Source organism: Rana temporaria, chromosome 2 (assembly GCF_905171775.1).
Source record: "Rana temporaria chromosome 2, aRanTem1.1, whole genome shotgun sequence".
Lineage (NCBI taxonomy): Eukaryota > Metazoa > Chordata > Amphibia > Anura > Ranidae > Rana > Rana temporaria.
In genome coordinates, this window is record NC_053490.1 from 289777735 (window position 1) to 289804241 (window position 26507).

The following is a 26507-nucleotide window of genomic DNA, read 5'->3' on the forward strand; positions in this document are numbered from 1 at the left end:
CCATTGGGAGTAAAAAATGTCCAGTGGGAGTAAATAATTCCATATCTTTGGTGACAGTGGGAGGACTAGTGCACCATCGTTGGTGTTAATGGAAAGAATTGATGGTGTCAGTTGGAGAAATAGTGCCCCATTGGTGTCAGCAACAAGAATTATGCCCCATTTAAATTGGATGGAATAATGCCCCAAGGGCCGCATTAAGGCAAGCAAAGGGCCACATCCGTCCCCAGGGCCGCAGTTTGGAGACCCCTGATCCAAAAGAATGAAATTATACTTTGTTTATATATATATTTTTTTTTTTTACAGCTGTCAGCAGTGAACAGAGAACTCTTTGCACAGAGGAAATGCTGTGTTGAGATCGTGAGGGGGGGGGGGTTGAATATAAATAAATTTTCTCTCTTTTACCCACTTCCAGACCGCCGCATGTATATGTACGTCGGCAGAATGGCACGTACAGGCACATTGGCGTACCTGTACGTCCCTGCCTTTCCGCGGGTCCGATCGGGACCCCCCCCCCCCCGCTACATGCAGCGGTCGGATTCCCGCGGGGAGCGATCCGGGACGCCCCGTCGCGATCGCTCCCTGGAGCTGAACAACGGGGAGAGCCGTATGTAAACATGTGGCGGCTGCATCGATCGTGTGTTCCCTTTTATAGGGGAGACTCGATCGATGACTTCAGACCTACAGCCACACCCCCCTACAGTTGTAAACACACACTAGGTGAACCCTAACTCCTACAGCGCCCCCTGTGGTTAACTCCCAAACTGCAACTGTCATTTTCACAATAAACAATGCAATTTAAATGCATTTTTTGCTGTGAAAATGACAATGGTCCCAAAAATGTGTCAAAATTGTCCAAAGTGTCCGCCATAATGTCGCAGTCACGAAAAAAATCACTGATCGCCGCCATTAGTAGTAAAAAAAAAAATAATAAAACTATCCCCTATTTTGTAAACGCTATAAATCTTGCGCAAACCAATCGATAAACGCTTGTTGCGATTTTTTTTACCAAAAATAGGTAGAAGAATACGTATCGGCCTAAACTGAGGGAAAAAAAAAGTTTATATATGTTTTTGGGGGATATTTATTATAGCAAAAAGTAAAAAATATTGAATTTTTTTCAAAATTGGCGCTCTATTTTTGTTTATAGCGCAAAAAAATAAAAACCACAGAGGTGATCAAATACCACCAAAAGAAAGCTCTATTTGTGGGGAAAAAAGGACGCCAATTTTGTTTTGGAGCCACGTCGCACGACCACGCAATTGTCTGTTAAAGCGACGCAGTGCCGAATTGTAAAAACCCTTGGGGCATTTAGCAGCATATTGGTCCGGTCCTTAAGTGGTTAAGTGATCACATGCCCTCTGTTCTCATAAGAGCTAAGGGAGGAGAAACAGCAGTACACTGCTCTTTCAGTAAATGTCTTTCGGGAGGGAGGTGCGTTAAGCGGATGTGCCACTAAACAAATATATTAAAAGCCAGCAGCTACAAATACTGCAGCTGCTGACTTTTAATATAAGGACACTTACCTGTCCTGGAGTCCAGCGCTGATCGCAGCAGATGACGAGCCGATCGCTCGTCACCCTGCTGCTCCCCCCTCCATCCACGGTGAGGGAACCAGGAAGTGAAGCGCTCCGGCTTCACTGCCCGGTTCCCTACGGCGCATGCGCGAGTCGCGCTGCGCCCGCCGATTGGCTCCCGCTGTGTGCTGGGAGCCGAGTGTTCCCAGCATACAACGGGGGACGGACGGGAAGCGGAGAAAAAACCCGTCCTTTGCCCGTATCGTAGGGCCGGAAGTGGGTGCAGATACCTGTCTGTAGACAGGTATCTGCACCCCCCTCCCCCCTGAAAGGTGTCAAATGTGACACCGGAGGGGGGGAGGGTGCCGATCAGCGGGACTCCACTTTAGAGTGGAGATCCGCTTTAGGACACGTCTGATCACTGGAGGAGAGCAGGTCGAGTTCCCAGCATAGCTAGGTAACTCACTACGCTATGCTATCATGCTTAGTGCGGTCAGTTTTTAATATGAAAGCAGAGGGACTGGCAGGAACACCAGGGATTTCACATAAATGAAGCAATACAAAGAGAACATGATACATTTTCAAACAAGTACATGGTATAGCAGGCACATATTAGGAATATGAAATGCTGGGTTTACATATTCTTTAATTAACCCTAAATGGTATATAAACCCTAACATTGAACTTCCCCCATTTTCTCCCTTTTGGTTGGTTCATCATATCATTAAATATGTTTTGTTATTTCTGTTCAATAAACTCCCCATCAAAAAAAAAAAAAATGTGTTGATCATATGAGAAATGCACAGCCAGCCTGTGTCTTGTGCTTATGTCCTACGTTCCTTACTTCCTATGTTAACTTAATGAGAGTAATTGACCTTTCTAGTTCTTATCTTGGCACCTGCACAATGATTAGCCTTTAGTTTGTGCAGATGGGAAATAAGGTGGAACTGAGTCCTTTAACAAAAGACAACTGGGCAGGGCTGGCACCACCAAGTCTACAAACAGCCTAGGCTGATGTCAGACGGGCGAATCTACTGCAGTGACAGGTGACTTGACTATACAAAAACGTCAAAACCTAAATGTGTACAGCCAATGGTAGACAAAAAAGCAATACCTTTACAAACCCAGATATTAACCACTTGAAGACCAAGACTTTTCTGGCACTTTTCGTTTAATCAATATTTTTTGCTAGAAAATTACTTATATCCCCCAAACATTATATTTTAGCAGACACCTATGGAATAAAATGGTGATTGTTGCAATTTTATTATGTCAAAGCAATTGCGCAGCGGTTTTTCCAATGCAATTTTTTTTGGAAAAGATTTGTTTCATGAATTAAAAAAAAAACAAAAAAACAATATACCGTATATACTCGAGTATAAGCCGAGTTTTTCAGCCCTTTTTTTAGGGCTGAAAATACCCCCCTCGGCTTATACTCGAGTCAGTGTACCTGAAATTATTGAGAGGCTGTGGGCGCCCATTGTTTAAAAGTCGCGGTCTCCTCCTGGTTCCTTCCGTGATAGACGGAACTGTGTCTGCTGAGAAACGCCTATCACGAACGTTCTCTCATCCTTGAGTTTCCCAGCAGACACTGTGGCCCAGATTCTCAAAGGGCTTACGACGGCGCAACGCCATGTACGCCATCGTAAGTCCTAATCTGGGCCGTCGTATCTATGCGACTCATTCTTAGAATCAGTTACGCATAGATATCCATTAGATCCGACAGGTGTAAGGCTCTTACGCCGTCGGATCTTAACTGCAATTTTTTTTTTGCCCGCTAGGTGGCGCTTCGGTCGTTTTCCCCGTCGAGTATGCAAATTAGCTAGATACGCGAATTCCCGAACATACGCGCGGCCGACGCAGTAAAGTTACAACGTTTACGTTAGGCTTTTCCCGGCGTAAAGTTGCCCCTGCTATATGAGGCGCAACCAGTGTTAAGTATGGCCGTCGTTCCCGCGTCGAAATTTGAAAAGTTACGTCGTTTGCGTAAGTCGTCCGTGAATGGGGCTGGACACCATTTACGTTCACGTCGAAAACAATGACATCCTCGCGACGCCATTTGGAGCAATGCACCCTGGGATTTTTTACGGACGGCGCATGCGCAGTTCGTTTGGCGCGGGGACGTGCTTCATTTAAATGAAACACGCCCCCGACCCGCCAAATTTTAATTACGCGGCCTTACGCCGCGTAATTTAAGCTACGCCGCCGCAACTTTACACGCAAGTGCTTTGTGAATAAAGCACTTGCATGAAAAACTTGCGGCGGCGTAACGTAAATGACATACGTTACGCCGCCGCAGAGATACGCCCAATCTACGAGAATCTGGGCCTGTGTTCGGTGTTCTGCCAATCACGGACACCTTTTCATCCTTGGACAAGAGGGCGTCCGTGATTGGCGGAACACTGAACACAGTGTCTGCTGGGAAACCGAGTCCGAGGATGAGAGAACGTCCGTGATAGGCGGAACTGTGTCTGCTGAGAAACGCCTATCACGGAAGGGACCAGGAGGAGACCGCAAGTTTTAAACAATGAATGGAAGCTCGCAGCCTGTCAATTTCAGGTACGCTGACAATGGGCACAGTGACGATGGGCACAGTGAGGATGCAATGGGCACAGTGATGTTGGCACAGTGAGGTTGCAATGGGCACAGTGAGACGTGCAAATGGGCATTATTGACCCTCTTTTCCGCTTACAGTAGCTGCTGCATTCTTACCCTAGACTTATACTCGAGTCAATACGTTTTCCCATTTTTTTGTGGTAAAATCAGGTACCTCGGCTTATACTCAGGTATAAACGGTATACCCCATTTTTTTTTGTATAATTTGAAAGATGATGTTATGCTGAGTAAATACAAACCAAACATGTTACCATTTAAAATTGAGCACACTCGTGAAATGGCGACAAACTACGGTACTTAAAAATCTCCATAGGCAGTGTTCAAACCGCATTTCAGGTTATCTTGTTGCTGAGGAGGTCTAGCACTAGTATTATTGCACTTGCTCCAGCGTTTGAGGCAATATCTCACATGTCTTGGTTTAAAAAGACCCCAAATCTCTTCTTTATCTTTAAAAGCAAAAGCTCAAAAAAACTTTTGCTTAAAAAAAACAAAAAAATGTAAATAAAAATTGTTTACTTCCACTCTGGACCAGAAGTGACGTCATGATTACCCCCCGGCCCTCGAAGGCAATAGAGGTGATTAAAGTGAATCTACTCTTTGATCGCCTGTGTGACCAGCCGGCAGCACAGTGGGACCGTTTCTATGTGAACTAAGCCCGAGAGAGACTGGCAAGCGGCAGGAGGGGGGACAGCCCCTCCCGCTGCCTCTGGAAGCATTCCAGCGGCTCAAGAGCCACTTTAAACGCTTTCAAGAGCCCTTGTAATTGAAATAAGGATGACAGGTCCTCTTTATGAAGAGAGCTGGGGTCAAAAAGACCCCAAATTTCTTCTTTACTTTTAAAAGCAAAAGATTGCAGCTTGCCAGTGTCTTTCGGGCATACCCTTTTCATCAGTTCGCCCGACAAATGATTCAATGGTGCTGCCAGCTGAAAGCGTTCCAGCGGCTTATGTGCCACTCTTTTCAAGAATTTTCAAGAGAAAGCCAGCCGCCAGCTGAAAAAACAATACCATGGTTATTATTATTATTATTATTATACAGGATTTATATAGCGCCAACAGTTTGCGCAGCGCTTTACATCAGGGAAGACAGTACAGTCACAATACAATTCAATACAGGAGGGATCAGAGGGCCCTGCTCGTTAGAGCTTACAATCTAGAAGGTTATGGCTCATATCTTCAGCCATAATCCCACTAAACCACCTGTAAGATGCAACGTACAGTATATACCAGACCTGGGCAAACTACGGCCCGACGGACCTTTTAATCCGGCCCCCCCCGCCGCCGAAATCGCCGCCGCCGAAATCGCCGCCGCTGCCACGTTAATCACCGCGGCGGGGAACATTACAGACAGCGTTCGTTTGAACAGCTGTTTTCCCCGCTGCGCATAGACACTCCCCCTTGGACGGATCTGTCCAATCGCGAGCAAGGGGGAGTCACATACACTCCCCCTTGCTCGCGATTGGACAGATCCGTCCAAGGGGGAGTGTCTATGTGACTCCCCCTTGCTCGCGATTGGACAGATCCGTCCAAGGGGGAGTGTCTATGCGCGGCGGGGAAAACAGCTGTTCAAACGAACGCTGTCGCCGCGGTGATAACAGTAGGCAGGGCCGGTGTTGTGTCGAAGTTGGTTTCCCCAAGGAAACCTGTTTCCCCTGGCTTTCGGCTGCGATCGGAACTCCGCCCCTCCAGCCTGATGCAGACCAGCTCCTCCCGGCTCTGCCTCTCTAGCCGATCGCAACTCCGCCCCTCCAGCCTCCCAGTTTACTCCGCTCCAGCTTCGCCCATTGTCTCTCCTTGCTTCATTGCCCGCCTTATACAGCTAATGGCACAACATTGAAAAAGCGATATGTGCCTGGCTTGCGACTGATTTAACCCTTTAAATGGCGCACTACCATGCTGCAATAGTGTGCATTGCAGGTCCATTGGGCTCTAATGCAAAGTGAATGGTGGCTGCACTGTGACCAGCTCACAACTGCATGTAATGCACACCACTGCGATGTGGTCATGCGGCATTTATTGGGCTATATTAAGAGGAAGAGGCAATACATTGATATAAAATGCCTCTGAAAAGCAAAAAAAAATGTGGATCGCTCTTCACTGCCTGATTTAACCCTTTAAATGCCGCATGACCACATCGCAGTGGTGTGCATGCCCCATGGACCTGCAATGCACACTATTGCAGCATGGTAGTGCGCCATTTAAAGGGTTAAATCAGGCGGTGAAGAGCGATCCACATTTTTTTTTGCTTTTCAGAGGCATTTTATATCAATGTATTGCCTCTTCCTCTTAATATAGCCCAATAAATGCCGCATGACCACATCGCAGTGGTGTGCATTACATGCAGTTGTGAGCTGGTCACAGTGCAGCCACCATTCACTTTGCATTAGAGCCCCATGGACCTGCAATGCACACTATTGCAGCATGGTAGTGCGCCATTTAAAGGGTTAAATCAGTCGCAAGCCAGGCACATATCGCTTTTTCAATGTTGTGCCATTAGCTGTATAAGGCGGGCAATGAAACAAGGAGAGACAATGGGCGGAGCTGGAGCCGAGTAAACTGGGAGGCTGGAGGGGCGGAGTTGCGATCGGCTAGAGAGGCAGAGCCGGGAGGAGCTGGTCTGCATCAGGCTGGAGGGGCGGAGTTCCGATCGCAGCCGAAAGCCAGGGGAAACAGGTTTCCTTGGGGAAACCAACTTCGACACAACACCGGGAGGGGTCACTGTGCCCATCACACGCAGCCACTTGTGCCAACACATGCAGCCACTTGTGCCAACACATGCAGCCACTTGTGCCAACACACGCAGCCACTGTGCCACCATAAATTGTCGCCACTGTGCCAATCACACGCAGCCACTGTGCCAATCACACGCAGCCACTGTGCCAATCAATTGTTGCCACTGTTCCCAAACACAGCCACTGTGCCAATCACACGCAGCCACTGTGCCCATCACACGCAGCCACTGTGCCCATCACACGCAGCCACTGTGCCCATCAACGGCAGCCACTGTGCCCATCAAACGCAGCCACTGTGCCAATCACACGCAGCCACTGTGCCAATAACACGCAGCCACTGTGCCAATAACACGCAGCCACTCTGCCAATAACACGCAGCCACTGTGCCAATCACACGCAGCCACTGTGCCCATCAAACGCAGCCACTGTGCCATCACATGCAGCCACTGTGCCAACACACGCAGTCACTGTGCCATCAATTGTTGCCACTGTGCCCATCACACGCAGCCACTGTGCCATCAATTGTCGCCACTGTGCCCATCAAACGCAACCACTGTGCCATCACACGCAGCCACTGTGCCATCACACGCAGCCACTGTGCCATCACATGCAGCCACTGTTGTCAATTGTTATTGATTAAACAGTGGCTGCCTGTCCCCAGCCTCTGTCCCCCTCCTGTGTCATGTCCCCAGCCTCTGTCCCCCTCCTGTGTCATGTCCCCAGCCTCTGTCCCCCTCCTGTGTCATGTCCCCAGCGTCTGTCCCCCTCCTGTGTCATGTCCCCAGCGTCTGTCCCCCTCCTGTGTCATGTCCCCAGCCTCTGTCCCCCTCCTGTGTCATGTCCCCAGCCTCTGTCCCCCTCTTGTGTCATGTCCCCAGCCTCTGTCCCCCTCTTGTGTCATGTCCCCAGCCTCTGTCCCCCTCCTGTGTCATGTCCCCAGCGTCTGTCCCCCTCCTCTGTCATGTCCCCAGCCTCTGTCCCCCTCCTGTGTCATGTCCCCAGCCTCTGTCCCCCTCCTGTGTCATGTCCCCAGCCTCTGTCCCCCTCCTGTGTCATGTCCCCAGCGTCTGTCCCCCTCCTGTGTCATGTCCCCAGCATCTGTCCCCCTCCTGTGTCATGTCCCCAGCGTCTGTCCCCCTCCTGTGTCATGTCCCCAGCGTCTGTCCCCCTCCTGTGCCATGTCCCCAGCGTCTGTCCCCCTCCTGTGTCATGTCCCCAGCCTCTGTCCCCCTCCTGTGCCATGTCTATAACAAGTACTCGTACCAGTTGTCCAACAATGATATTTACTGCTTTTTATAAAGAAATACAATTGATTTTATGCAGTATTGAGTTTAGCCTTTTGGCCCGGCCCTCCAAAATATTTTTAGTTTCTCATGTGGCCCCATCGAAAAAATAATTGCCCACCCCTGGTATATACAGTAGAAACTTGGATTGCCAGCATAAATTGTTCCGGAAACATGCTTGTATATCAAAGTGAATTTCCCCATAAGAAACCATGGATTTATAGTCCATAAAAAAAGATTATTGTGTAACCATAAAATGTCCATCCATAAATGGAAGCCTCCCCAAGGAGATTAGAAGCAAAATCCAGCATGAGCTACAGAGTATAAAAAAGAGAAAGAGAAGAGAGGCGCCTCTAAGGCCCCTTTTACACTGGCCAGGAGGTGCGCTGGAAGTATAGCAGCGCGATTTTTAGCGCTGCTATACCGTCATATTTACCGCAATATTCAGCCGCTAGTGGCGCGATTTTAAAAACCTCCTAGCGGCAGAAAAAGGGTTTACTGCGGTTTTCCATTGATTTCAATGGGAAGGAGCGGTGTAGGAGCGGTAAACACACCACTCCAAAGATGCGGCTAGCAGGACTTTTGGAGAGGTCCTGCTAGCGCACCCCTTCAGTGTGAAAGCCTTTGGGCTTTCACACTGAAGACTGCAGGGCATGATTTTTTCAGGTGGTATAGCAGCGCTAAACCGCCTGAAAAACGTGTCGGTGTGAAAGGGGCCTTAGTGTAACAATATGGTTACATTTAATAAAGGTACAACATTTAGCAAGTCATATGGTTGATGATTAACCACTTCCCGCCTGGCCTATAGCAGAATGATGGCCAGGAAGTGGTTCAGTTATCCTGACTGGGAGTCATAACGTCCAGCAGAATAACTGCCAGCGTGCACCCATGGGGGACGCGCAGCGCGGCTATCTGTGTAGCGGTGTGTCTGGCTGACACACCGATCTAGGTAAAGAGCCTACGACGGAGGCACTTTATCACATGATCAGGTGTGTCCAATCACAGCTGATCACGGTGTAAACAGAAAGAGTCGTTTATCGGCTTTTGCACACTCACGTCTGACAGACACGAGTATAGGAGAGCCGATAGGCTGCTCTCCTGACGGGGGGGGGGGGTCTGCGTTGATTGTTTATCAGCACAGCCCCCCCACAGATGCCCACACTGGACCACCAGGGATGCCAACCAGGACCACCAGGGATGCCCACAACAGATGGATAACCAGGGATGCCACCCTAGACCACCAGGGATGCCAGTAAGCGCTCCAATAATGCCAGTCAGTGCCAACTATTATTGCCTGCCAGATGTTTCATCAATGATTCCCAGCAGTGCCACCTATCAGTGCCCATCCATGCCCATCAGTTCCCACCTATCAGTGCCCATCCGTGCCACCTAGCAGTGCCACCCATAAGTACCCATCAGTGCAGCCTTTCAGTGCCCATCAATGTTGCCTATGAGTGCCCATCAGTGCCACCTTATCGGTGCCCATCAGTGCAGCCTCATAAGTACCTGTCAGTAAAGGGGAAAACATACTTCTTTACAAAATTTTATAACAAGAAAAACATATTTTTTTCTAAATTTTTGGTCTTTGTTTATCTGTTGCGCAAAAAATAAGAACCCCAGCTGTGATTAAATACCATGAAAAGAAAGCTCTATTTGTGGGAACAAACTGATAAAAAAAAAAATTGGGTACAGTGTAGCATGACTGTGCAATTGTTATTCAAAATGCGACAGCGCTGAAAACTGGCCTGGGCAGGAAGGGGGTGTAGGTGCCTGGTATTGAAGTGGTTACAAGAGGCACATTTAAGTATGCAGGCATCCGGGGTATAGCTGTCCCCACATAGACCGTCCTCCTCACCACCGGCTCCCACAGCTGTCAGTCTGCAATAGTGACCGGCAAGACTACTCTGCAGTAGAGCGATCTGAAAGCGAGGCTTCAATCGCTCATGGAGCACAGCGTGGAAGAGATGACATTGATGGCAATGAGGAGGATGGGCACTCTATGTGGACAGCTTTACCTCAGATGCCTGCATACTTAGATGTGCCTGTTTTAAATGTTGCTAAATGTTGCACCTTCATTAAATGTAACCATATTGTTACACTTGGAGGCGCCTCTCTTCTCTTTTACACTCAGTTGTGACATAACGCTACTCTTATATCAAGTCATAATGTATTAAAAATGTTTGCTTGTCTTGCAAAACGCTCTCAAACCAAGGTTTTACTGTATACATATTACGGTCGGCAAGTGGTTCATTTGTAAAAGTAGCAGTGATATCATCCCTGTGCAGAGAGCCGAGCTGTGGGAGGGGACCAGCAGGCTCCACCCACTACAGGAGGGGGGCGGAGACAAGTCCAGTCTCCCTGCACAAGTGGAGAGAGCAGCAGTGAGCGGTCTTTATTACAGGACACTCCTGCACAGAGCAAAGTCTCACACTAAAATACTGCGCGGATCTGGAAGAAACGCACAAAACACTCCAAGATTCAAGAATACACAAGACAATTTTTCTGGTTACCGGTCACCTGATTGGCTGAAGTAACATCGAGGGATCGTGGAGAGAGGATGGCTGACCATGTGCAAGTGCCGGGCGAGGGGGCAATCTGGTGGCATTTTAAAGGGCAATCTGGCGGCATTTTAAGGGGCAAACTGGCAGCATTTTAAGGGGCAATCTGGCGGCATTTTATAGGGCACAGTGGCGACAATTGATGGGCACAGTGGCGACAATTGATGGGCACAGTGGCAATAATTGATGGGCACAGTAGGGACAATTAATGGGCACAGTGGCGACAATTAATGGGCACAGTGGCGACAATTAATGGGCACAGTGGCGACAATTAATGGCACAGTGGCTGCGTTTGATGGCACAGTGGCAACAATTGATGGGCACAGTGGCGATAATTGATGGGCACAGTGGGGACAATTGATGGGCACAGTGGGGACAATTGATGGGCACAGTGGTGACAATTGATGGGCACAGTGGCTGTGTTTGATGGCACAGTGGCAACAATTGATGGGCACAGTGGCGATAATTGATGGGCACAGTGGGGACAATTGATGGGCACAGTGGGGACAATTGATGGGCACAGTGGGGACAATTGATGGGCACAGTGGCGACAATTAATGGCACAGTGGCTGTGTTTAATGGCACAGTGGCAACAATTGATGGGCACAGTGAGGCTGCAATTGATGTTTTTTCTTTTTTTCGTTTGTTTGCACCCCCCCCCCCCCCCAAAAAAATTTTGAGCACCAGCCGCCACTGGATCTCAGACAGCGTGTAGTGTGATGTGTGTAGATAACTTACCCTGCACTACTACAGGAAACCTTTATCCTTCTAGAGATCACCCGCATGCATGGAAATACAAAACAGATCCTGCTGATCATGTACATTACACACACACTGCTGCTCACCCAGAACACAGGAAAATACAAAGTGCCCAAAGGAAATCCAAACAGATTAGAGCTATGAAATCAAGTTGCACAAAGCATTCCAGGCAGACGCAGGCAGCTCACACACACACACAATGTGATTATGGAAGTGTAATCTGCTCACAGATCAGAGAGGACAGGAAAGTTGTCACAGAGAGCACACAGCCTGATCACAGTCACATACATGGATGGCTCTCCTCATAATCATACCTGCTGTGCCCCGAGCAGACATCTCCGCACCTCTTCCTGAATAGCTGACAGCGAACCCTGCAGTCTGCCAACCTGGGCTGTCACAGCAACCCCACAGCCAAAACAAAACCCCGCCCCATCCATTGCACTATGCCAATCAACACAGAGGAGGCGTGGCCCGCCCTAACCCGGAAATCCAATTCCTTTGCCTGAGCTCTGGTGAATGCATGTATGGTCATGTGACCTCCTGACTAGTCTCTGCCTGTTGGTGAAGCAGATAATAGTCAATGGAAAGATAGAAAACGTACAAAGGCCATGCAGCTGCTTCAACATCACCCACAGTACAGAGCATGCGCTTCCGAAGCGTCACCTGGCTTAGGGCTGCTTTCCACCTGCTTTGTTGTTTGAAGTTTGATTTTCCCTTAAAGGGACACTAAAGGCATGATTTTTTTTGTTTAAAAATAACAAACATGTTATACTTACCTCTGCTGTGCAGTTCGTTTTGCACAGAGTGGTCCCGTTCCACGTCTTCTGGGGTCCTTCGGCGGCTGTCTCGGCTCCACCTCGCAAAAGCTTTCCACGTTCATGCAAGCTCCCTCACATGGTGGAAAGCTTTTGCGAGCGCGCTCCCGTGATACAGCGGCGGCCACTTTCGAGTGGAGAGGTAAGTAAATCGGGGGGCGGTGCTATCAGATGTTTTTTTACCTTGATGCATCCTTTTACCTTTACAACCCCTTTAACCACTTGCCCAGCAGGCATGTTTTTCAGATTTGGTGTTTACGAGACTAAAACAGTTTTTTTTGCTAGAAAATTACTTAAAACCCCCAAACATTATATATATATATATATATATATATATATATATATATATATATATATATATTTTTTTTTTTTTTTTTCTAACACCCTAGAGAATAAAATGGCAGTCATTGCAATACTTTTTGTCACACCGTATTCGCGCAGCGGTCTTACAAGCGCACTTTTTTTGGAAACAAATCACTTTTTTGAATTAAAAAATAAGACAACAATAAATTTGGCCCAATTTTTTTTATATATTGTGAAAGATAATGTTACGCCGAGTAAAATAATACCCAACATGTCACGCTTAAAAATTGCGCCCGCTCGTGGCATGGCGTCAAACTTTTACCCTTAAAAATCTCGATAGGCGACGTTTAAAAAATTCTACAGGTTGCATTGTTTGAGCTACAGAGTAGGTCTAGGGCTAGAATTATTGCTCTCGCTCTAACGATCGCGGCGATACCTCACTTGTGTGGTTTGAACACAGTTTTCATATGCGGGCGCTACTCGCGTATGCGTTCACTTCTGTGTGCGAGCTCGTCGGGACGGGGCGTTTTAAAAAATTTTTTTTTTATTTTCTTATTTATTTTTATTTAGTTTATAATTTTTAACACTGAAATAAAAAAAAAAAATTATCACTTTTATTCCTATTACAAGGAATGTAAACATCCCTTGTAATAGAAAAAAGCATGACAGGTCCTCTTAAATATGAGATCTGGGGTCAAAAAGACCTCAGATCTCATATTTAGACTTAAATGCAAAAAAAGAAAAAAAAAAAATTAAACTGTAATTTTTTCAAATGACAGAAAAAAAAATGTTTCTTTAAGACACTGGGCGGGACTGACGTTTTGACGTCACTTCCGCCTAGCAGAGCTGTGGGGGCGATTTTTTCCCCTCACTCGCAGCCCTACACAGCTGCCGAACGGACCCAGTCGTCTTCCCTGCTACAGACGGCTCCGGTAAGCGGCGGGAGGGGCCCTCTCCCGCCACCGATAACGGCGATCTCGCTGCGAATCCGCCACGGAGACCGCCGCTATCGTTTACAGGACCGTTGGCACTAAAGATGGATACCCCGGTTGTGGCAGCAGCTGCTGCCGTTACCGAGATATCCATCTTTAAAAACAGGACGTCTTTTGACTATGGGGCAGTATCAAGTGGTTAAAGCACAGTTGAAGAGTGCCCATCAATGCAGCCTGTTCAGTGCCCATCAATGCAGCCTGTTCAGTGCCCATCAATGCAGCCCGTTCAGTGCCCATCAATGCAGCTCACTCAGTGCCCATCTGTTCAGTGCCCATCAATGCAGCCTGTTCATTGCCCATCAGCTCAGCCTGCTCAGTGCCCATCAATGCAGCCTGTTCATTGCCCATCAGCTCAGCTGTGCATGAACCAGTACAGATGTCTTTCAAATCGCCCCTGAACTTGCTCTAACAAGCGGGTTTGAAATTGTGCAAGTTCATCTGAACTCACAAGATTTCAAACCCACATTTCACTGTGAACAAGGGCTTAGTGCTGTGTGCACATTGGAGACTGTGTGACCCCAAAAAGGACTGAGGTGCACAGTCTTAGCACACATCAGTGCTTCACCAGTGCACTCCGTAAGGAGTGATGGACTTTACTGCTAGGTGTGTCAGATTGCGGCCCTCAAACACACCTGTGCAGATGACAGCTGACCAGGAATAGAGCTAGAGTGTGGTATACAGGCAATATCAGAAACAGGGACAGGCAAAGGGTCAGGGTGGGCAGCGAACAAACATAATCAGACACAAGCTGAAATCGGTAATTGGAGAAACAGGAGCTAAGGAATTTAGGAATCAACATAGATTTTAACTTGTGGCTAGGAAATGCACAGGTAAAAACCTGTCATAAAGTAACAAGATGACCTTTGCTTTAAAAAGTTGATAAGAACTTGCTGCGTGGTGAAATCTAATGTGCTGCTGATTTTGGGTGAAGAAATTTTGTGGAATTCTCTTCTGTGAATGGCCCAAGTAAAACTGCTCTTAAAGTGGAGTTCCACCCATAAATATAACATTACATCAGTAGTTTTAAAAAAATGTCATTAGTCCTTTACAAATATTTTTTTTTTTTTTTTAGATGCCTTCAAAGTGTTGTTGCTAGGCAGAATAGTTAATCTTCCCACTTCCTGCACCTAGGTGCTTAAGCTTCCTAACCTACACCGCACAGACTCCTGGGAATGTAGTGGGTGTAACTTTCCAGGAGTCTGTGCACTCCCCAGTCTCAAAGAATCATGTGACGTGGACAGCACAGGTGCTGAAACCTGATCTGACACTGCTTGTGCAGCACTGAGCATGTGCGAGATCTGCAAGGCTGAAATCCAGGAAGTCATACAGTCTGGCTTCATGATGCCCACACTTAAGATGGCCCCAGTCAATTTCTATTTTATAAAGTGTCTAAATGCTGTAACAACCTAACAAAACGGACCTTAGTTTACAGACTAACTGTACTAGAATACATTAAGCTTGTGTATTACAGGGGTATTTATATTTAAAAAGTGAAATTGTGGCCGGTACTCCGCGTTAAAGTGGTTAAATACCCAAATTTGACACTTTTACCTACAGGTAAGCCTGTACGGTTGTATGGTTTAGGAGATATTCCCTTTGCATGCGCATGTGCTCTGAAGGTCCAGCAGACGCTGCCAGACCTTGTCAGGAAGAAAACTCCCACGCAAATGCGCTGGAGTGACGTCATCGCGGCTCCGGCCACTCACCGCGCCAGATCTGCGAACCCGGTAAGACACGCCAAGGGCAAGATGTCGGCTCCCTCGGCGTGGAACAGGCTCCGATACGGGGGCTTTGTTCTGAGGTAAGTATTTCATAATGAGCTAGAATGCGCTGTATACTAGCTCATCATGCCTTTGCCTAGCAGGGTTTTTTTTTTTTTTTTTTTTTTTAAATGTGCGGGTATACAACCGCTTTAAGCCTGGTACACATGATCGGATTTTCAGCGGACAAAGCGTAGGACTTTTGTTTCACTCTCTAGATGTGCAAAGCTGGTAGAGACATCTCCAAAAAGACTTGCAGCTGTAACTGCAGTGAAAGGTGGTTCTACAAAGTATTGACTGGGGGCTGAATACAAATGCCCGCCACACTCTTCACATATTTATTTGTAAAAAGATTGGAAAACCATTTATTATTTTCCTTCCACTTCACAATTATGTGCCACTTTGTGTTGGTCTATCACATAAAGTCCCAATAAAATACAAATGCATCCATTTTTGGTTGTAACATGACAAAATGTGAAAAATGTCCAGAGGTATGAATACTTTTTAAAGGCGTTGTACGTCATGGATAGACCAATCTCTTGCATTCTGACAGCCAAGAGCCATTTGATCAACAATATTCCACCCATTCCTTTTATTTTTTTAATCAAAGTTTTTGGGCCACCTGCAAAGCGAGTTTTGTCCAGTCCATCAGGAGCTGGACAAAAATGTGATCTGTGTACTGTCAGCTTATAAATAGGGTTGTCCCGATACCGATACTAGTATCGGTATCGGGACCGATTCCGAGTATTTGCAGGAGTACTCGTACTCCCGCAAATACCCCCGATACCGAAATAGAATACTCCCCCCCCCCCCCCCCGCCACCGCTGACGCATCCCGCCGCTACGCCGCATCCCCGCTTGGTTAATACGGGCGGGGAACATTACAGCTTTCATTTGAATAGCTGTAGTGTTTCCCGCCGCGTATAGACACTCCCCCTTGCTCGGGTGAACTGTCCAATCCCGAGCAAGGGGGAGTGTCTATACGCAGCGCGGCGCGAAAGACTACAGCTATTCAAATGAAAGCTGTAATGTTCCCCGCCGTATTAACCAAGCGGCGGCATGGCGCGGCAGCATGTACGGGAAGGGGGACATGGCTGCATATATGGGGGGGACATGGCTGGATATGAGGGGGACATGGCTGGATATGGGGGGGACATGGCTGCACATGGGGGGGGACATGGCTGCATATGGGGGGGACATGGCTGGATTTGGGGGGGACATGGCTGAATATGGGGGTGACATGGCTGCATCTGTGGGGGGACATGGCTGCATCTGTGGGGGGACATGGCTGCATATATGGGGGGAACATGGCTGCATATATGGGGGGGACATGGCTGCATTTGTGGGGGGACATGGCTGCATATATGGGGGGGACATGGCTGCATCTGTGGGGGGACATGGCTGCATATATGGGGGGGACATGGCTGCATCTGTGGGGGGAAATGGCTGCATATATGGGGGGGACATGGCTGCATTTGGGGACACATTTAAAAAAAAGTATCGGTATTCGGTATCGGCGAGTACTTGAAAAAAAGTATCGGTACTTGTACTCGGTCCTAAAAAAGTGGTATCGGGACAACCCTACTTATAAATATTTAGAAAACGTTTGGACATAGTGAAAAGATTTTTTTTTTTTTACATGTAAACAATCTTTTTCACACATTTACCAAAAACAATACAAGCTTTTAGGTCTTTATTGTAGGAACACATAATTTCTGTAAAGGAATGCATAAATACAGTATTTCTAGCTGTGAAATTTCACACCTCCTAGCATGCAAGCTATCACTTCTATGTCACATTTTCATTCCTTTGCAACCCAAATATTAATGTGTTTGTAAACTCTAATAATAAATGTCTCTTATTTGTTCTCTATCGGTCTGTTAAATATACTGTACTATCAAAAGTGTTTTCTTATATCTGTTCAACAAGTGCAAAACAAGATGGCTGTTCATCTAGCCAGAAATCTTGTGAGCTAATAACTTCCTGTATTCTCTGCCTCTGGAAATACCTGACCTACCAAAAAATACACTGCTGCACACTTATCAGTAGGCACTGTTCCCTGAATTCTCTGTAGACTACAAAGCACCCCCTTCTGTTATGAAGAAGAGAGAGCAGTGTTATGTAGTCCTAACTCAGTGTTATGTATAGCTCAGTACAGTTGTCACAATAAAGCAGGGAGTGAACTAATGGCAGGATTACCAGTGTAAAATAATGGAAAAAAGAAAACCAATGCAGCCACCGTATCTAAGGACCGGTAAGCTGCAGTACTTTCAGTTTTTGTTTAGATGAACTTTAAGATACATAACGGTTCTGTTCCCATGGACCAGAAAATGTGCTTGGCAGGTGTTTTTGACCTCTGTCAAGTCCTCTTGAATGATGGAGTTGAATGGGTCTGTACACATCTGAGCTGTTGGGAGGAGGTGTGCCCTAAATCCTGCAGAAAAGATTCAGGCAGGGGAGTAGAGAAGTGGGGGTCCAAATCCCCACCAAAGTGGCAGTGGTGCAGCAACTAGTGCCACCAGCCATCACGTATCAAAGCACTAGAGCAGGGGTCTCCAAACAGAGACGTTGCGCGGGGGGTGCGGTCCGCACCGGGTGACACCCGCTAGAGGGGTGACACCATCCCGTTTTTTTGTTTTTTTTTAGCTGACATGCCCAGCCTGCCCTGTGCAATCCCAGCCTGCCCTGTACCACCCCAGCCTGCTCTGTACCACCCCAGCCTGCCCTGTACCACCCCAGCCTGCCCTGTACCACCCCAGCCTGCCCTGTACCACCCCAAACTTTCCTGTGCCACCCTAACTTGCCCTGTGCCACCATAACTTGCCCTATACCACCCCAACCTGCCCAATGCCACCCTAACTTGCCCTGTACCACCACAACCTTTCCCATGCCATCCCAACTTGCCCTATGCCACCCTAACTTGCACTATACCACCCCAACCTGCCCTATGCAACCCTAACTTGCCCTATACCACCCCAAACTACCCTATTTCACCCCAACATGCCCTATACCACCTTAACCTGTCCTATACCACCCCACTACACCAACCTGCCACTATACCACTCTATACTACCCTAACCTGCCACTCTACTGCCCTATACTATCATTTACAGGGGCTGGTTTGGGGTGCGCCCCGTGCGCTGCCTGCTTTGTGCTGGGCAGCTTAGACAGAGGAGGGGTGACACCATGTTTTACCGCATCGGGTGACACCAACCCTAGTGACGCCACTGTCTCCAAACATTCTAAACAAAGGGCCAGTTTATTGTCCTTCAGACTCTTGGAGGGCCGGACTTTGGCCAGTGGGAGTGGAAATTTTCCTGGCATCATTGTTAGTAAACATCTGGTATTAGGGGGAGGAATAGTGCCCCATTGCTGGTATCATAGGGAGGAATAGTGCTCTATTAGTTGTGTCAGTGGGAGAAATGGTGCTTCATTATCAGTGTCAGATGGCAGAATAGTGTCTCGTATCAGTTGGAGGGATAGTGCCCCAAGAGATGGATAAAGGCAAGCAAAGGGCCGCAGTTTGGAGACCACCGCACTAGAGCAACGCAGACTTCAGAGACTGGCAGCTGAATATCAGAGCGAATGAGGTTCTTCTTAGTGCCTCTCTGGTTCCATCTATATAATACAGCTTTTGATTACTCTGAACTACTTGGTCTGGTGAGTGGGTTTCATGGGGGAAGTAGATCAGCACTGAAAGGGAGATCTGCATTGGGGGGGATACTGGTACTGGGGGGTGTTCTGTACTGGGGGGCAGTGGCGGCTGATGCTCCAAATTTTTGGGGGGGCGCAAACAAACGAAAACAATTGCAGCCTCACTGGGCCCATCAAATGCAGCCACTGGGCCCATCAAACGCAGCCACTGGGCCATCAATTGTCGCCACTGTACCATGCCATCAAACGCAGCCACTGTGCCCTTTAATTGTCGCCACTGTGCCCTGTAATTGTCGCCACTGTGCCCTGTAATTGTCGCCACTGTGCCCTGTAAAATGCTGCCCCCCCACCCGGCACTTACCTTTCTGGGGTCGGCCATCCTCCTTCCACGGTCCCTTGATGTCTTCTCCCGCCCTTAATGACGCTTCAGCCAATCAGGTTACCGGTAACCAGAACCCGGTGAACCTGATTGGCTGAGACGCCTGTCAGTCTTATCCAAGGAACGCACCCCCCGTGCGTCTCTGGATAAGTATTTGGAAGCCTATTACAGCCTGGCTCTGATAGGCACTTCCACAGCCAACCAGCTGCCGTTATTCAGATGGCCGGCGCTCACCAGGGGGCCAGCCATCTGAATAGTCAGCGGCAGCTGCAATACATAGATTCATGCAATGCATGAATCTATGTATTGTATTCAGTGGCGGTGCGGGAGCGAGCGGGGGCGGTGCTCCGGCACCCTCTATGGACGCACCGCTACTGCTGGGGGGGGGGGGGCGTAATCTGTGTTAGTGTGGGGGGGGGGGGCATCTGAACTGGTAGGGATTTTGACTTGGAGAGGGAGGTCATTTTTTTTTCATTTTGTTGTTGATTGTACATGTCTACCGACCTCTGCATTATGCTCTCCTGACCCCTGCGCTCTGTGTGTTACACACTTGTGACCCCTGCACTCTGTTTCTGATGCACTCCTGACCCCTGTGCATTATGCATTCCCGACTCCTGATCTCTGTGATTTTCATACTCCTGCAGGGGCCAGGAGTACTTAATGCACATAGCATAGGGGTGAGGAGTGTGTAACGCACATACTGTATGGGGTTAGAAGTCCATAACACAGTGTACAGGGGTAAGGAGTGTGTGATGCACAGAGCACAGGAGTCAGGAGTGTGTAATGCACAGAGCACAATGCACACATTTTTTCCATCTGAAAATTTGAGAACCAGCTCTCAATCTTTTGTTGGCGGAAATTCCGACACCAAAAGTCCGATGGAGCTTACACACGGTCGGAATTTCCGTTCAAATGCTCACATCGGACTTTTGCTGACGGAATTTCCAGTCGTGTGTACGGGGCATTACAGTTACAAGCATTATTGCCAAAGGCAAAGGCATGATGGGAATTGTAGTTCCTCAACATCTGGAGGGACACAGGTTGAGCATCCATAGCTTAGGTCATGCTATAGTTACTGCAAAGCCAAAAGAAAGTGGAGAAAGCAGACAGTTACCAATGTAAAAAGTAAATTCCTTTGTCAAAGTCTAGTGTTTGATATGTGAGATTCCACTACTAGCTGTCCCTGTAAAGTTGTGCTAAGTGTTCACAGCTCAAGTAAAACATTACATACTGAATAAGGTGCAGTTAGTATTGTTTTCCAGCATGATCCTGCATAAATAGATTGCGTACTATTTTCAGCTTATCCATATATGGCACTATTATGTCGGCCTGGCCTGTCAGATAATATTTGTTGGCTGGAATAAGTTCCTGCAGGGTGATTACACTCAGCCAGCTCCATTTTAATAAAAGTATAACCGGCTCCTGAGCGAAAACAAAGTGTCTTAACCGCTTCTTGGTCTAAAATTGAATTTTTTGGGGGCAATAGTAATTACAATCTAAAAGCATAAAGCGTTTTTTATTTTTATTTTTCAATGGCTTTCTTTTTTTACTCTAACTAGTTGAGGGAGATAAATGTTTGTTTTTACAAAAGAGTGTTTTTGCAACACGTTATCAGGACCAGTTCACACTACAAGCAGTCCAGTGCGGTTTTTTTCCTGCATCAAAAAACGCATGGAAAGTAGGTTATATGGTTTCCAATAACATAGTTCACAATAGTGGCAGGAAGTTTCAGTTGCAGAAAAAAAAAATTCTTGCTGCAACACGGTAAAATGTAAAAACAAGAAAAAAAGCATTTGTAAGGCATCAGAAACGCATTGGAATGCATCAAAAACGCGCATGCAGAAACGCATCTGGAACAAATCTGGAGGACATTTTTGTGGCGTGAACTAGCCCTCAATGAGTGTCAATGCGGTTGCCTTCAGTTTATAAATATATACACATGTATACACAATCCTGATCTCATGGGAACACGTGATACTGCAGGGTTGTATGCACAAGTTTGCGTGCCTTTAAATTCTGACCTGGTCCTGCCAATTGGGATGTACCGTATTTATCGGCGTATACCGCGCGCCGGCATATAACACGCACCCCAAGCTTAGAAGGGAAGTTTAAGGAAAACAATTACATTTTGGATGTCTTGCCCGGCGGCCTTGTCCGGCGTCCATCTGGCCTTGCGCGGGGTCCGTCCAGCCTTGTCGGTGTCCGTCTGCTGTCTTGCCCAGCGTTGTGTGTTTGAGTTTGGCGCCTCTGTCGAGCTGTGCAGAGACGGATTTCCAGTGTGTTCGGCTCCTCTCAGCTTCTCTCGCGTGGCTGCGGGCGGAGCTGAGCGTGGCCGAGCCTAGCCGAGTGCCCAGTACACTCGGCTCGGTCTTTGTCGGTGGCGCTCTGAGACAGTGAGGATCGGCGTATAATGCGCACCCACGATTTTTTCCTGATTTTAAGGGGGAAAAAATGTGCGTTATACGCCGATAAATACGGTACATCCACACCTTTGCGTCATAAGTTATAGAGGTTCTCCTAGCAAATGTCAAACATACCTTGGTAGGATGTTTTATCCATTATTGTGGAGTATTTGGGTCTTTATTGTATAACAACAGCCAAAATGCTGATTTTAGATTTCAGAGTGGGAAGGGTTAGCTCCTCTGTTGTTTATCTCCAGGGCATTGATGTAAGTTGATCTTCCTGTTTCCCCTCTCAATAGTACATTTACAATGAAGGGCATGGTGACAAAGCAATTGATTCAACAAACTGCAATTGCACTTCAGTTTGCTAAATATCAACTAGAGCAGGGATAGGAAACCTTTGAGAGGTGGAGATCTACCTGAACAACTTGGAATAGTTCAATGGTCATTGGAGTGGGGCACTGTGTTGCCAACGGTCCGTAGAATTACGGACAGCCCGTAAAAACAGGGCACTTTTCTCCTGTCCGTAAAAGTCTGTGGCAGGAGAAAAGTGCCAGTAAAAATCGCGGCGACCGGCTCGTGACAGAACTCCGCATGCGCAGTTCCGGAATTTGGCGAGAACATACGATCCTCCTAAGCCGAGCCTTCCAGTACTGCCTCTGCTAAGCCCAGCCCACCTGCCGCGCAACCAATGATGTGACAGGCAGGGTCTGGGCGGGCGGATTTGAGGAGCCTCATGGCGGAGTGGACAGAGCAGACGCTGTCGTGTGTGGGAGTCGGGCGCTGCGCAGACTTTGACCTAATCGGACTGGACTGGTGCAACGGACTCCTGACTGAGGCACTAAGCCTGGGGGTGAGTGCACTCACAGTCTCAGATAAAGACTGTCACTGAGACAGGCAGCCCGCAAGGGGGATGATGGTGATGGGGGGTGTTATGTCTGATGATGGTGACGGGGGGTGTTATGTCTGATGGTGGTTGGCAGGGGGTGATATGTCTGGTGGTGGTGGTGGCAGGGGGTGATATGTCTGGTGGTGGCAGGGGGTGATATGTGTGGTGGCAGGGGGTGATATGTGTGGTGGTGGTGGCAGGGGGTGATATGTCTGGTGGTGGTGGCAGGGGGTGATATGTCTGGTGGTGGTGGTGGCAGGGGCTGATGTCTGGTGGTGGTGGTGGCAGGGGGTGATATGTCTGGTGGTGGTGGCAGGGGGTGATGGTGGGTAATGATGGCGGCAGGGGCTGATGTCTGATGGTTGGCAGGAGGTGATGGTGTCAGGAGGTGATGGTGTCAGGGGGTCTTTAGAATTGGGAACATCAATTCTGGTGATCCTAGTAGTAGTAGCTACCAGGGATTTCCCCTCACTTTCTGTGGTGGTTATGGAACAGAAGTGAAGGGGAAATCTCTCCAGTTGGACATGGGTGACAAAAACTGACGGACTAAATAATTTGCCCTTATTATATCGAAAATAACAGAAATATGTTTTTTTACCTTAAATCACATTGCTATTTGCCTAATGTACTTGTTTGTAGCCTAAATACTGAAATGTGCGCTTAAAGATGTAGTTTTGTAACTTTTGTAAACTGCCAGTAAAAATGTGGCTGTGTCAGTAAATTTTTGGTGTCCTGCCAGTAAATTTCAATCTGGTAGGTTGGCAACACTGGTGGGGCACCCTTAAAAAAATAAAAATAATAACTAGCTGGACCTCAATTAAAAGTAAGGCCTCATTTAAAGTGGAGTTGCAGTCATTTTTAAAAATTACCCACATTGTAATGTACGCCACTAGTGGACTACGTTTTTTTGGTAGTGTACCTCGCAGCTTCCGGTCGTGGCCGCCTAGGCGATTAAGTCATCAGCCCGGCCCATTGACTCCTGGGATATCTATGTCATTAATCCCAGAAGTCTTCAGAAGTCGAATGCATGTACAAAATGCGCCTAGGGTTGCCAACTTTCCAGGATTCACCCGGACAGTTCGGGTTTGGAATCATGTGCCTGGGTTTCAGACTGCCTGACTTTCCCCTTACATCAGAGTCTTCCCGTACATCAGAGTTCTCAGCGTTCCCCCTTAAATCAGGGCTCCCAGAGCATCCCTTATGTTAGAGCCCACAGAGTTCTTCCTTACATCAGAGTCTGCAGAGTCCCCCCTTACAGTGAAAGGGAACTCTGCCAGTTCAGATGTAAAAGGAGAACTCTGTGGACTCTGATGTAAAGGGGGACTTTTGTTTTTAACTTTATATGATTAGAAATGTTATTTAATAGCAAAATATATGTATAGTTTACTATAAATAAAAATTGCTGTGCGCTACTAAAGTGTTCGGATTTGAAAAGGTGGCAATGCTAAGCGCGCCGCAGTGTCATTACTGTGCAGGTGCAAGATCTGAAGCAGAGCCGGCCCTACCATGGGACCCGATGGGACCATGGTTCCAGGCGGCATTTAAGAGGGGCGGCAGCCAGGCCGGCAAGAAGTTGTCAGGAGTAGACTACTAGGACTCCGTAGTAGCCGCCCGGAATCCTAGATCAGTAAGCAGGGGCAGAGCAGAGCGAATGCTGGTTGTCGGTGCGCTGCCTCCTGCACTGGTTGCCAGAATAGCTTGCCGACCGGCACCTAGCAACCAGTGACATCAGAGGACACGGCCGCGCCAGCATTCAGAGCCTCAGCCTCCGCACCAAAAAGTTGCTCCGCCCACCTCCTTCATCTTCCAGCGTGAAATCTGTCAGCCTGTGACAGTGTGAGCCAAACCTGAGCCAGGGGTGGATCAGAGGGGGGGATGCAGACCCCCCCATCAGCCCTTGCTGACAGGCTCTGTAAAGGGAGAGAGCCGCAGCTGCGGGGGATTTCCACCCCTCCTTCTCCTCTTTGAGCCGAGCAGCTGGGAAACTAAGAAGAGAGGATTATGGGATAGATAGTCCATGATACCAGCAGGCCTAGGATGCAGCCCCCAACATGCCGAGGGGGAGGAGGAGAGAGGCAGACTGTGAGAACTTGAGAAGAGAAGAGGAACCATGAGGCTGTCGGGTGGAGGGAGCCAGAGAGAAAGTGACAGTGATTTTACTAGGCAAGGTGGGGGGGGGGGTGCAGGCTTCCATAGAGGTACAGGACTTTATCTCTGGCTGCTCCCACTCTGTCCTCCCCTCACCTGGCTGCTCCCACTCTGTCCCCCCCCCACCTGGCTGCTCCCACTCTGTCCTCCCCCCCACCTGGCTGCTCCCACTCTGTCCTCCCCCCCACCTGGCTGCTCCCACTCTGTCCTCCCCCCCACCTGGCTGCTCCCACTCTGTCCTCCCCCCCACGGCTGCTCCAACTCTGTTCTCTCCCCACCTGGCTGCTCCCACTCTGTCCTCCACTCCACCTGGCTGCTCCCACTCTGTCCTCCCCCCACCTGGCTGCTCCCACTCTGTCCTCCCCTCCACCTGGCTGCTCCCACTCTGTCCTCCCCTCCACCTGGCTGCTCCCACTCTGTCCTCCCCTCCACCTGGCTGCTCCCACTCTGTCCTCCCCTCCACCTGGCTGCTCCCACTCTGTCCTCCACTCCACCTGGCGGCTCCCACTCTGTCCTCCACTCCACCTGGCTGCTCCCACTCTGTCCCCCCCACCTGGCTGCTCCCACTCTGTCCTCCCCCTGCCTGGCTGCTCTCACTCTGTCCTCCACTCGACCCGGCTGCTCCCACTCTGTCCTCCACTCGACCCGACTGCTCCCACTCTGTCCTCCACTCGACCCGGCTGCTCCCACTCTGTCCTCCACTCGACCCGGCTGCTCCCACTCTGTCCTCCACTCCACCCGGCTGCTCCCACTCTGTCCTCCACTCGACCCGGCTGCTCCCACTCTGTCCTCTCCTCCACCTGGCTGCTCCCACTCTGTCCTCCACTCCACCTGGCTGCTCCCACTCTGTCCTCCCCCCCCCCAACCGGCTTCTCCCACTCTGCCCCCCTAATCACCCAGCAGCTCCCACTCTGTCCTCCGCTCCACCCGGCTGCTCCCACTCTGTCCTCCTCTGCACATGAGTCGCCCCGCAAGTCTGATCATCTTGATCCGACTTCTGGTGCGACCTCTATTCAAATCAATGGGCTCCCATAGGGAACCATTGATTTTGAATAGAGAAAGAAACACCGGACGAGGCTTAACACAGCTTTAAGCCTCGTTAAATCACGCTTGCCGGCGTCTGATGTCTTTACAGCTCTAACGCTGGAGCTTCAGAACGCACGGGTCCTGTTTTTTTTTTTTTTTTGCAGCTTAAAAACGGCTCAGCCATTTACAGCTCAAAAACGTCATGGTGGGCATGAGGCCATATGCTAACATGCAAAACTGTTTTTAAGCTGCAAAAAACGCTCAGAAAAGTGGCTGTAAAAACGTCCGTGGGCATGAGGCCTTTTAATTGTGAAGTGAATGGAAAATGATAAATGGTTTTCAAATTTTTTTTTTTACAAATAAATACCTGAAAAGTGTAGCCTTCATTTGTATTTAGCACCATTTACTCTGATACCCCTCTGATAACCAATTGCCAGAAGTAACCTAATTAGTAAATAGAGTCCACCTGTGTATTATTTAATCTCGTTATAAATACAGCGGTTCTGTAAAGCCCTCAGAGGTTTGTTAGAGAACCTTATGCTGCGTACACACAATAGGTTAGTCTGATGAAAACGAGGAGATAGTAGTACTCTTGCGCTATCTATACTGGACACCGGGGGGCACTGCTGCAATCACCTTAAAGTCTGCCTTACACAGAAAAAAATGCAAATATGGAAAG

At 48.4% G+C, this 26507-nt stretch overlaps 1 protein-coding gene across 3 annotated transcripts in view; it reads right to left on the bottom strand.

Annotated features, from left to right (window-relative positions):
• Nucleotides 1–26507, bottom strand: part of INPP5B (inositol polyphosphate-5-phosphatase B) — a 177062-nt gene that overhangs the window by 92117 nt on the left and 58438 nt on the right. Inside the window, exon 1 of one of the 3 annotated variants that reach the window (XM_040337208.1) lies at nucleotides 11776–11882. The exons of the other annotated variants lie outside the window; for them this stretch is intronic. Coding sequence (XP_040193142.1) covers nucleotides 11776–11797 — 22 coding nt within the window. The 5' untranslated portion in view covers nucleotides 11798–11882. Of the gene's footprint in view, nucleotides 1–11775; nucleotides 11883–26507 lie in introns of those variants that run through there. 3 annotated transcript variants of the gene reach the window in all.